A 12,465-nucleotide genomic window follows, 5' to 3' on the forward strand; every position below is an offset into this window, starting at 1 on the left:
TATCTGACGAGCTCCTGGGACTAGATTGATCCCCAAGTGTGAAAATTAACCTCATTTTAATTGGACATCACCCTACTCGCGTATCAACAATCCCAGCCGCCAATCTAACAAAAAGTGAAGGGCCTAGGAGATGGCTTAGGATTCGGCCTGGAGATGGATGCTTGCCAATTGAGCAGCATCAATTCGTCTCCTGAGGGAAATAAATAGAATTGAATTGCTTTGTTAGGACCTTCGTTAACCGTGTACAGAGGGCATGGGTCTAAGCGCGCCACCAAGAACAATCGCTCATCCACAATATCCAATGCGGGCCAGCTGAAAATCCCGACGTACCAGGATTTGGCCCTTAAGTTGCGTGGAATACTGTCTTATTTTTAAATAGGTCTGTGCCTCTTATTGGGAGCCTGTCATGAGAATAATCTGATTGGTTATCGCTGAGTAGGCGGAGATTGCAAGAGCTGACTTCCATCCCGTCTCATTCTTTATAATACGTGGCGTAGGCATAGGGAGAAGTAGAGGCTTTGAAGGTCTCCCTAAGCGTTGAAAGAAATGTTGGCGAGGTACATCGAATTCAAACACTCTCCCTTGCACACCTCTCGGACATGAGATGTGGCGTCTACTACTAGTCTACCATCCGCGGCAGGTAACTTCACGAGTTGGGGAGAAAAGAGAGGCGTACGCACAGACACAGAAAACAGACCAAAAAAGAAGGTATATTTAACACCGTTGGTCCAGTCTGCCGCCAACCTTTAGTCGACCTATCGCCTCATCATTCATAATTAACATGATCAGATCATCAGCAGAGCCTGCCAAGCCCAAGCGAAAGGGTATGCTTCCTTTTCCATTCATTTATTTGTTAGTCTAGTTTTATTATTCTCATGCCATGGATCTCTGGCGTATTGTAGTAAACTGGAACAAAGCAAAGCAAAGCAGGACAGCATACCCCTACCATACTAACACAACATTATTCAGGCACCAGAAGGGTTTCTACCCTTACTCCCGCACGACTCGCCAGCAAGAGGGCCAACGATCGAGAGGCCCAGAGGGCGATCCGCGCCCGCACCAAAGAGCGCATCGAGCGGTTAGAGCGCGAGTTGGCTGAGCTCAGGAGCAAACAAGGCCATGACCAAACCGTCCAAGAATTATTGCGTCGTAACAAGGCAATCGAGAAAGAGCTAATTCGTCTCAAGGAAATCATGAAGGTGCCAATGACTTCGTCAACTTACACTGCACCAGGTCTAACTCCACGACAGCTCTCATTGCCTGATAAGATCTTCCCGTCAACAGTCTATAATGGCAACCTCAGTATTGGTAATGATGCCATTCCTAGCTCTCACGGATCACCATTCCCAGGCGACTACAATTCCCTCCTTGACTACAGCCAACAATACGTCCCCTTACGCAACGACTGCGAATTCTTGGCGAGCACTGTCTCCTGCAATATCCACTCCAACGTCTCGACGCCATCATCATCAGCCGGCTATAGCGTTGGTTATATCCCAATCAGCGTGCCCACCTCGGTCCTACCCTCCAATAACACCAGCTCCTCAAGCCTCGGCGCGGCGTGTGACAAGAACGTTGTTAAGATGGAGTATGACGACGTGGGCCATCATGCTACAATACCCCAAGAGCTTCGTCTGCCCGATATGAGGCATGGCGAGGAGATTACTCACACTCAATATCTAAACGCCGGGTTCTGCCTCGGTAATCTTTCGCTACGCCCCACCACAGCCTATTCTCATTCCTACATGCCGCACCAGCAGCAGCAGCAGTCCCCCTGGAACATGTATCCCATACACTACCCCTCGCCACATTCATCGGTTCGTTAAGTTATCCCAGCGGTTGAAACTGGCACATACCCAGGCTGACCATGCCATTGGCGGTGCCGCCTCAATTATCTTCTTATGGGTTTCGCCCAGAACTGTTGCCAGCAGGCCCGGCCAAGGCGATCTGCCAGACTCTGGGACACGCATAACTCCACTCCCTATATTCTAATTCTGTGCCTGCAGGTGACCCACTGCAAGCCACGAAGTGTGTTACTCCGAACTACTTTTAAGCTCAAAGTTGCATCAGCAAGAAACTCCCGGCTATCTGTGATAAAATGGCCGAACTTTGGCCTCCCGAGACGGCGGGAGCAAGCTATTCTGGATTGGGATATTAACACGCATGCTGCAGATGCAATTGCGCAGGGATAGTCTGGAAGATCACATGTTGCTATTAACCGTGTCTTGGTATTGAGGGACTACTTAGCGCTGTTTATGGTGGACGCTGTTGGAGGGTCGGAGTCGGCCGGAGGCGAAGGCAGCCACTGCTTTTGTTGACATGTGATAGAGCACTATCCATTTGATGTGAACAATGGCTGCGGACGTTATTCCTGTTTGAAGATATCGGTTACAGAATGTGTATGATCATGTTGACGAGCCAATTTTCGGTGTGAAGGAAATGAATGACATGGAGCTAACTCATCATGATTGATGCTATAATTCATTCTCGTCGGAAATGCAACCCAAGATCCAGGGGAACTTTTAAGGCGCTAACTTCATCTTTCTAGGGAGAACTTAATTCCTTTCGTCCAAGATTAGATAAAAGCCCTAGAGAAGAAAGCATGGCTGCACTGCGCGTCTGTGTCCACGTCTATGTTTTGAAAGCCTGTCTGATTCTGGGCAGTTTTGCTTTTGATGCACAGCTATTCCCTATATCCGATACCAAGCGTTTTTAGTCCAAAGCAGGGGGGTATGGATTCCAAAATGAGATGTCGTGAGCGGCCTGGATGAAGTTGGTGATTTGCTGCGGCTAGGGATGTTACATAATCCTCTGTTTTGTTGCGTATTTTCCAAGCCTTAAATTCAGGATAATTGTTGATTATGTTCCCAAGAACCGTACAGCTGGGTTTTTACGCAACAGTACTGTATCCGTAGTGAATGTTAGAGAATAAGCAACGCGTGCCTATTGGTTCGTTGCTCTGGGTGGGGAACGGGTCACTTACCATCAAGGGAAACGTTTGTTAGTGGGTCCAGTTTTAGCCCTCAGTCCCGCTAATTCTTGTTGTCGAACCACCTGTTGTGATGTATCATGTTTTTTCGTTGATGATGGTTGTTCTAGTCTTTGTTGTTTATATTGCGCAGTAGTGCTGGGTGAAAATGTATTTTTATGAAACTTGGTTGTTCATTATTGAGCTGAGAGTTATTCTCGGGTTTATATCTCTAGATGATTGTATCTAGGACTTTGAACTTTAAATCTAGGACTTTCAGACTAACAGTCTGAATCCTGAAGGGAAGGGGATTCCCGGATTTTCCAACACGCCCCCATCCACCTTGTCTTCAGGGCACAGAGTCATCGTGGACTTCAGTACTCCAAATAATACGACCTGCTTCCTCGATCGGACATGCACTGACTCGAATTGCTTCTAGAAAGTGACCGTGGCTGACGGCGTTCAATGGTTTAGTGAGTCCGTCTGCTACCTGCTCATGTGTGCTGACGTATTGCACATCAATATTCCCGGCTTCAACTTCTTCTCGGATATGGTGCTCGGTTAACGGAATGTGCTTTGTCCGTTGGTGAAGCTCAGGGTTTCTGCATAGCTTTAGGGAACCCTGGTTGTCGCCGTTCAGTGGGATAGGCATATGTAGCGGAAGGAGCAGTTCAGAGAAGAGGTTCCTAGTCCAGGCCAATTCTCTGGCACACTGGGAGAGTGCTGTATATTCAGCCTCGGTAGTCGATAGTGCCACTGTTTCGTGCCGTTTGGCCCTCCATGAGACTGTAGATCCTTCAAGTTGAACAAGCCATCCAAACGTCGATCTTCCCGTAACAGTGTCGCCTTTCCAATCCGAGTCGGCCCAAGCTGTGATGCTCCAAGCGGATTCAGGATCTTTCTTGACGCCCCCAAGCACCAGGCCGTGGTCTCTTGTCTGCTGTAGATAGCGGAGACCTCTTTTGATCATTCGTGAATGTGTTGGTGATGGATTCGACATGTATCTTGAGAGTACCGAGAGTAGGAAAGCTAAATCGGGTCTGGTTTGGGTCATTCCATACATCAGCGAGCCGGTTTTCGAGCTATAGTCTTCTCGTTCTTCTGGAGAAGCCGAGTCGCCATTGTCTCTTGGTTGCAGTGTCGAGAGTGAATTTCGCTCCATCGGGGTCTTGACCGGTCGACAATCCTCTAAGCCGAATTTCTTCAGAATTCTGGTAAAATATGCATCCTGGGAAAGGTAGATCAGCCTTGAGTTCCTGTCTCGGGTTATTCTTACTCCAAGAAAATGGCTGGCGGGACCGAGATCAGTCATTGTGAAGATCTCTCCCAGGCGGGCTTTGTACCCTTGGATTGCTTCCTTGTTGCTGCCCATGATGAGGAAGTCATCCACATATGTGATGATGATCACTCCCGATGTGGGATTGTGATATACGGCCGTGTCAGACGTTACTTGTCGAAAGTCAAGGGATTCCAAGGCCTCCTTCAGCTTCTTTTGCCATTGCCGAGGCGCCTGTTTGAGTCCATAGAGGGATTTGATCAGTTTGCAGATCTTCTCGGTTGAGAATCCTGGCGGACGGTCTTCTGGGTGTTGGTCGAAATACTCTACAAGCCCTTCCGGCATTTCGATGAAGACTTCTTCCTCGAGGTCCCCTTCCAGGAACGCCGTCGACACGTCCATCTGCTCAATCTCCCAGTCAAGACAGGCAGCAACGGTGAGGAGGATTCTCCAAGTCGCCGCTTTGGCAACAGAGGCAAAGGTCTGGTTGTAGTCAAAGCCGAACTGTTGTTCAAAGCCTCTGACCACCAGCCGCGCCTTGAACTTGTCGAGGTTGCCGTCCTCGTTTTTCTTGACCTTGAATACCCATTTGACGGTAAGTGGCCTATTGTGAGCTTGGTTGCGGTCCAGCATGCGCCAAGTTCCTTTCGTGAGGAGACTGCGCAGCTCACTGTGTATTGCTCTGAGCCAATGCTCCCTTTGCGGACCTTGAAGCGCTTCAGTCATTGTTTTGGGCTCAGTGATCACCTCTTTTCGGAGATCGGGCAGCTTAGCTGATGTCATGGATGTTGTCGTCTGTCCATGCTGAGGATTATGCACCTCAGCATGCTGAAGATTGTTCACTTCAGACCTTTGTGGCCTTGGAGTCTTTGTCTGCTCCGTGACGGACTGTGGCCGGCTTGAGATGGGAGCTCCGTTCTTGCGGATTTCCGGCTCAACATCATGCTCAGTTTCGGTCAGGAGTTCTGTCTCCCCAACCTTTTCGTAGAATTGTACATTTGCAGAACGGACGATCTGATGTCCCTTCCTGCGAGAGGGCACCCAGCAGGTGTAGATCTGTGAACCTTCCATGCATAGGTAGATTCCAGCCTCTCCTCTTGGGCCAAACTTGTGTGATCTCAATCTTCGTTCCTGCGGTATGTGTATCGTGACTTGTGAGCCGCAGATTCGTTCTCCGGACAGATCCGGCTTGTTGTCTTGTCCGGGGAAGGCCTCGTTGAGAAAGCTTTCCATGGGAGTGAGGCCATCAATTGCCCTGGTGGCTGTCACGTTTGTCTTGCGCACCATATCTTCCAGGACCAATGGCCAGAGCTCTATCGGGATTCTTTCCGATTCCATGGTTGCTCTGACTTTGTCAAAGATGATGCGGCAATCACCCCAAGTCACACTCTTCCAAACTCCCTGTTATACCCCCCTTATCAATCATCGCATTCATAACAGTCCGCCAGATCGAAGAGAGACGCACCATAGAGCTCAGAGCCGCCATCCATTTGGATTGCGTACACTCGGATGCCATACTGAGTTCGTATCTTGGAGATGAGCTGGCCTAGAAGTTCCGAAGCCATCCCCTTCCTCGTGAACGTGTAGGCCCATCTCATTCTATGCCTGTCATCTGTGGCAATCATTCCCCATCGTTCGCCTCTAATGCCCGGTGGATTGACTTTGAAGGTGTCAACATGAATGAACCCGGCCCTGGAGGCTCGTTTCCGTTTATTTCGCGGAGTCCATCGTAGGGCCTTTGCGATGTCGCAGGCGAGGCAGTAATTGAAAGGCTGATGGTCGTGGTGGCCGTCACAGTACATTCCTCTGGTCATTTTGGCAGTCTGTGACACCTGATATGCGTTAACATGGCCGAGTCTTCGGTGCCAAAGGTCGACATTCAGGCATTGGTTTGATGAAGCAGTGTGATGATTGCATGGTTCTGGCTGGAGTTCCGAGACGGCCTGGTTTGAAACAGTAGTCTTTCCGACCTCAGTGTTCACGTACAGACCGTCCCTTCCTATGCGGAGGAGACCAAAGACATCTCCTGTTGGGTCGTACATGTCGTTCCCGTCTATCCAGCCGCCGTTCTTGTATAGCCTGAGTCCTGACATGACATTTACCGGAAACTCAGGGATGAACAGCGTGTCTTTGAGGTTAATTGTGACCTGCTCACCCCATTTGTTTATGAAGCAAATTTTGACTGTCCCCTTACCGAATGGGTACACCTTCCCACCGCCCGTAACGAGGACCGTTCGGGTTGCAGGCTGCAGTTCTGTGAATAGGCTTTGGTCGTTGCAGATGTGGACTGATGAACCTGTGTCGAACAGCCATTCTGCGGTTGAAGAGATGTTATCAAGGGAGACTTTACACGTCTCTGTATTGTCCATAGGTAGCTCGTCTGAGACGCTGTCTTCAAGAATCAGAAAAGATCGCTCAACTGTCATGTGATTTGATTCCTTGATATGGAGATTCTTGGTGCTGTCGCGTTGAAGATCATGCTCCATGAGTTCCTTGGCGAGACGGACTGCCCAGTCGGGTCGCTTATCCTTATGGGCGAACCAACAATCATTTTCATGATGTCCTCTCTTCTTGCAGTTCGTGCAGGTATGTTCCTTGTTCTTGCCGACTCGATGATTGGTTTCCTGGCTAGACTTGTTCGCGGCTCGCTGGTTCTTTGAAGATCCTCTCCTCCGGCCACTTGCCTCTTGCTTTCTTGCGGCCGGGCCCTTCCTTCCAGTCTTTTTACTGTGAGCCCAGTACGTGGAGGCAGTACCATGACTGTCATCATCATCTGATGACCTGTTTTCATCAATGAGATCTTGCTGCATTGATCGTAGTGTTGGCGGATGCTCCGAGCGTAGGAGAGCGCGCTGTCTGGCAGTCCAGTCAGGGTACTCGTTCTCGCAGGCAGTCAGATAAACAACCTTTTTGAGGGTATCTGAGATTGGTTCTTTCTGCTCGAGGAGAAGTTTGACGAGTCGTTCAAAGTCGACATTAAATTGTGGAATTGTCTCGTAAGAGCTTGTTTTGATCCGGATGAACTGGTAAAGTGTTGTCTGCAGAAGAACTGGGCCCGTGCCAATACAATAGGCCTGGAGAAGGTTGAACATCTCCTGGGGATTCTCAATCCCGACTAGTTGACTGAGTGCTTCTCCAGTGCAGTTACCTCGGATGGAGACGGCAGCTTTTGCCGCCCTGATCTTTTGATCCATAGTCTGCTGTTCCTCGGGAGGGTAATCACCAAAGACAGCATCTTCGAGGCCATTGATCCGAAGAATGGCCTTCTGAGCTGGGCAATATTGCTCCCAATTGGAGGGGCCGCCTAGCTTGAGCTCTTGCGGAAGGAAAAGAGTATTCTTTTCAGAGATGACCGTGGTACTGTCATACATTGAGGATGGTGTGTGGTCTTGACCTGAAGCACCAGGTTGCGACGATTCGGATGCAGGCGATACTCTGATTGTGTTGCGAGTTCGCATGGTGGAAGGTGGGGCTCGTCGTGACGTCATCTTGAGTTGAAGTTAAAGTTTGGTTCTTTGATTCAGAAGAGAAACCCGGTGTTTGCTAACCCGGGCTCATAACCTGTTGTTTATATTGCGCAGTAGTGCTGGGTGAAAATGTATTTTTATGAAACTTGGTTGTTCATTATTGAGCTGAGAGTTATTCTCGGGTTTATATCTCTAGATGATTGTATCTAGGACTTTGAACTTTAAATCTAGGACTTTCAGACTAACAGTCTGAATCCTGAAGGGAAGGGGATTCCCGGATTTTCCAACAGTCTTCCAGCCATGATTCTTGGCGAAGAAATGGACTTAAATGTGGGCCAGGACTAGTTAGATTACTGGAGAAGGATGGACTGCGTGGCTTTGAGTGTCAGAGGAATGATCCATTTTTATTGGTCAATTGTGATCTGATACCCCCCCGTTACCGGTGCAATTGCTCCGAGGTACACAATGGTGTGACCTTAGTACTACATGATGCATTCATAATGGCCTAGACTTCTGGCACTTTGGCGAGAAGACCGCGGTCTAGAACCTCCCCAGCATACCAAGAGCCAAACAGGCCAGTTTTGTATATAAAAGACTGCCTTCGTAGTAGAATATAATTTCACCTAGTGTCAATTTGTAAATCCCCTCTTCTACCGGCCAGGTCCTATGGATTTCATATCCTACTTTTCCTGAGCAATTAGTTCCTCAGCCCTGTAAGAGGGCGATAAAAGCCCTTGCAAAAACAGGTAACATGGCGGCTATGGGCTATACCCTCAAGCCCAAACATGTGTGCGTGTCACCTAGCCTCTACCAGCAGTGCTAAGCTAAGAATGCAAGTAGTGCAGAGAGTCATATCCAGCTTATCATTCAGGAACTGCGTGATATGGACCGCGGTCTGCGCAACACCGTCAAGCATCAGCAAATAGCTGTGGAAGCGAGTTTGGTTGAATGGAGGCGCCGCGAACTATCAACAAATGCGAATACTAAGAACCTAATGGAGGGAATAGTGCCGAATAAGTAGACAGATATAAATTGCAGAAGGCCATGGCGCTCTATGCGGCTGGGGATGCAACAATCCCCCGCCCCACAACTGTGCAGTCCATTATCATCGACATAACAAACTCAATTTAACTCGAAACCACAATTTCTCATGCAATTCTGTAACTCCTATGATAACCCATATATCATACTCCAGAAGCAGGTGAGCCAAAAGTTTTCACCTATAAATTCTAAATCGCAATGAAAATATCATAAACTACCGGTGTCTGATTAATTAAATTTGATTGCTACATTCTCCTCCAGTGGCCTCGATACCTTCCTGATAGGTCCTTATATTATGTCCACTCCTGCCGCATATTCCATAGTGACTTGCCCTCGGTCACGTCAAACTTCCTTAGCCACCACTTCTCGATGATTCGGCCACTACCTGCATATTAATATCCACCCCATCAATTAGTTCCCTATCTTCTTCTATACTTATCTTTCCTCTATTTTATAAGTGGGTTCATTCGCCGAGTTAATATCTCATTCGCTTATCAAAGGTCTTATATCTCAGCCCTAATTAATGGCATATCATGCATAACTGCCTTTATTCCCTTAGAGACTTGAACGCTCCAAGAATCGAATCCGGAGAATTACTTTGGTGCCTACCGATTTGCCTTTCAAGGTATTCAGACTGAAATTGGGCCCCAAGGGACGTCTTTGGGGACTTTGAAACCCTAAGGGTAGGGCTGGCCTCCTCCCAGCCGGCGTTGGAGTCCGTAACTGCACATCAAGCTTAGAGAGCACGTTTTCCGGGTCAAGAGGAACCTGTCCAGCCCCTCTAAAGGCAGACCTGATGTTTTCTTCTGTCATAGCAGCTTGAAAAGCAGCGTGAAAGGCCGGAAAGAACTCGGTCTTGGAAATATGGGTTACAGGCCACTGATCAGAGGCTCTATTTCTCGACCATATACCTTTTTTAGAAGCTGAAGCATCCGAAATTAAGAGACTTAAGCAGGTAGGAAGAATGAGGCGGCACAAAGAGCGTTATAATATTATTCTCCTCACAATATATCTCAAAGTCGGCCGAGTTGGGATTTTCGTGCCCACTGAGGACCAGAAGACAATAGAGAACAGTTAATCGGGTTATTATGCGCTAGTCAAAGTGCGTTAGCCGCTCGAGACCTGTCTTATTATCTATACAGCCATTTTAGGTCGTAGCGATAGCCCCAGTCGCCCAGGCGGTTGATTTCTGAGTACCAGTTGCAAAAGGAATATTAGCTTACAACCATGATAAATGGCTAGACCCGCCCAGCCTTCAGCATTGATCGCTTGGATGACTGTTATCCATTCCCGATTTCCAGGCTGCGCTGATTTTGATATTCTACGCCTCACCGCGTCAGTAATAACTATACCGCTTGAGATCACGCCCATCTTAAAGCCAGTCTCATCCAAGTTCCAGATATTATCTGATCAGATGCCGTACTTTGCAACTGTATTCTGTACAAGCCTCAACCAGTCGCAAATAACAGTCAGATCCTCACATCTGGCCCCCTGGTAGTCATATCACCACTGAGAACACATGTTGAGCAATGGTTGTCGCTTGAAGATCATAGCCCAGCGCGGGCCGGAGCGTGGCGCGTCTCGGGCATCAAGCAGTCGATTGCCCATTTGTTCAACACCGCTCAATCGCAGGGTATATCCTCGTGAATCTAGGTCGACAATGAATTCAAGAAGAGTATCTTCTTCTAGGTTCGATAGCTTCCTCGAGTTGGGCATGGTATCGCGTCGAAATTAAATCCCTGGCTGGCGGCGATGTAGCCTATGCTCATTAACCAGATAGGTAATTTGCAGCTTGTCGGGTACTTAGTTTCGGATTATTTTGAAGGGCTTAAATGGCAAGAAGAGTATTTCCATCAATATCAGACTGCGGTATAGTTTATGGTTGAGAATCAATCGGTTAAATGAAAAGTCAGATACAGGTGAGGAAAGTGCGACGCTCACTTGTCTGTGACGCTCGCTTGCCATATACATTAGCTGTAATACTACTATATAAATATATTTTCGTATTAGGTATTGCTAAGTAAAAGTTAATAATGATTGTTAATTTCAATATTAGGATAAGTCTCTTAACTATGTAAGACTAACTCTTCAATACCTATGGATATAAAATAATCAGGCACTCCTTGATTGTTCTTATTTCTCTGCCTAGGTGAAGTTTACTGGTCTTGTGCCTGCGTAATTAACCGCTTGCCTCTCCTACCCCCCCCTTTCTAGTGATGCTCAATAGTTTCGACCAACAGAGTATCCACAAACGACGACGTATAGCTCACTGGGCCCTTGCAAGTCCTGACTTTGTTAGAGATCTGTAGACCCGACTGCTCGTTGATTTTACTGTGACCCATCGCCTGGAGCTCAATGTCTATTGCCGGTGACGTCTTTGGGTTAGTCGCTGCGATCGTGAGCCTGCCTGAGCTTTTGGATCCGGCGCATTGCTCCGATCTCTGCTTTCCTTCTTCAACGTTGACCGTGGTTTCCTGAAAGCTCGTGACACCTCCATACGACAGCCGGGCCAGTCGTGAATCTTTATGAGCCTGGTACGTTCCCAAATCCTCAGTTAAAGATATTGGTCGGATTCGGTTGATGTGGCCAGAGGGGTTGAGACTGGTGGTCGAATTGGACTTCGCAGAATTAGGGAACAAGGGTCGTCGTTTACTCACCATTGCTATAATATTGCCGTTCATTATTTTGGCTGATGAATAGTTAGGCCGTCTAAACAGCCAGAACTTGAATGAGAAGCCGGATCCGCTGCTTTGGGATCCTTCACCACTATCCGCCAACTTGACAATGTGCTCAAACCCTTGGTGCACCCCTTGCATAAACTCATGCTGGAATTGTGCTGGCGCCTGGCGCATCTTGAAGAAGCTGAGAGGTACAAATGCACAGTTGGGGCTTGACAGCACCGAGTGGATGGGAATCATCAGCCGCATCACAATCATGGTCGATTGCACCCATTCTTCGTTGTCTCGACAGGGTACACGGACTATCGTAGACGTGAGGGCTGCGTCTTAAAAGAGGGGCTCTTGAGTCCATTCACATAGCGTTTTGATTGTCTCTGATAGTTGAGCCGCAAACTCGCTCTCCTGATCGCTTTGTCGCACCGACGTCTCGTTCAGACTTTGAAGTCTTTTGGAAACTGGCATGTTTTCAAACCGCTTGAGGAGCTGTAAGTGCCAGTCATCGAGTGTCTTAAGTGGAAGAGCCATGGATGGGAGAACATTTCGGGCGTCTTTCTGTACCAGAACATCGAATCCGGATCTAACGGAGGCTCGGATGGCGAAGAAGCCTATATGAACACCTGGAGGTGCCTCGTTATGCTTGTTTGCGTATGCGGACGTGGATCGGAGTTTCGTCTCAAACTCGGTACTCTGAATCTGCATGCCCGGCCTGATGATATTGCTGACCTGATGAAGCTCGGCGAAACGATAACCAGCTGACATTAACCACTCAGCGTCCTGATCCGACTCAAAATGGCGAGCCAACAGCATCAATAAGCCCCCTCCAAAGATCTGCTGCCGGGCGTTGCGCCCCTTCTTTATTTCAGGGCCGCTTTGGTTGTCATCGTAACCGTCTCCCATTCCCCAAGAGAGACTTAGATGAGAGCTCATGCGAGATTGGGGTCGTGGCCACTGGCCATCTGGGCCCGTAAGGAGAATATCACCCTACAAGACACCTACTGAGGTCAAATCTTCATGGAACCGGTCTGCAAGCTCGGT

At 48.3% G+C, this 12,465-nt stretch overlaps 3 protein-coding genes across 3 annotated transcripts; 2 read left to right on the forward strand and 1 right to left on the reverse strand.

The window, feature by feature from the left end:
- Positions 1–781: 781 nt before the first annotated feature.
- FOXG_15106 (uncharacterized protein) lies at positions 782–1,826 on the forward strand (the record flags this gene model as incomplete). Its single annotated transcript, XM_018395176.1, has 2 exons — positions 782–824; positions 970–1,826. The coding sequence occupies 2 exons, from the start codon at positions 782–784 to the stop codon at positions 1,824–1,826; spliced, it is 900 nt and encodes a 299-aa protein (XP_018255658.1).
- Positions 1,827–8,282: 6,456 nt separating this feature from the next.
- FOXG_21984 (uncharacterized protein) lies at positions 8,283–8,853 on the forward strand. Its single transcript, XM_018402364.1, has 2 exons — positions 8,283–8,500; positions 8,552–8,853. Exons 1-2 carry the CDS (start codon positions 8,463–8,465, stop codon positions 8,730–8,732), a joined length of 219 nt encoding a protein of 72 aa, XP_018255659.1. The 5' UTR covers positions 8,283–8,462; the 3' UTR covers positions 8,733–8,853.
- A 2,109-nt stretch (positions 8,854–10,962) lies between these two features.
- On the reverse strand, positions 10,963–12,357 carry FOXG_15107 (uncharacterized protein; the record flags this gene model as incomplete). The annotated part of the gene is made up of 2 exons (XM_018395177.1): positions 10,963–11,732; positions 11,787–12,357. The coding sequence occupies 2 exons, from the start codon at positions 12,355–12,357 to the stop codon at positions 10,963–10,965; spliced, it is 1,341 nt and encodes a 446-aa protein (XP_018255660.1).
- Between the last annotated feature and the right edge of the window lie 108 nt (positions 12,358–12,465).

This window comes from Fusarium oxysporum, chromosome 1 (assembly GCF_000149955.1).
Source record: "Fusarium oxysporum f. sp. lycopersici 4287 chromosome 1, whole genome shotgun sequence".
NCBI classification, from domain to species: Eukaryota; Fungi; Ascomycota; class Sordariomycetes; order Hypocreales; family Nectriaceae; genus Fusarium; species Fusarium oxysporum.

Excerpts from the sequence above, each read along its gene's own strand:
- FOXG_21984 (XM_018402364.1), top strand. The coding sequence starts at position 8,463 with ATGGCGGCTATGGGCTATACCCTCAAGCCCAAACATGT. Across the intron at positions 8,501-8,551 it reads ACCCTCAAGCCCAAACATGT|TGCAGAGAGTCATATCCAGC; the intron begins GTGCGTGTCACC and ends GAATGCAAGTAG.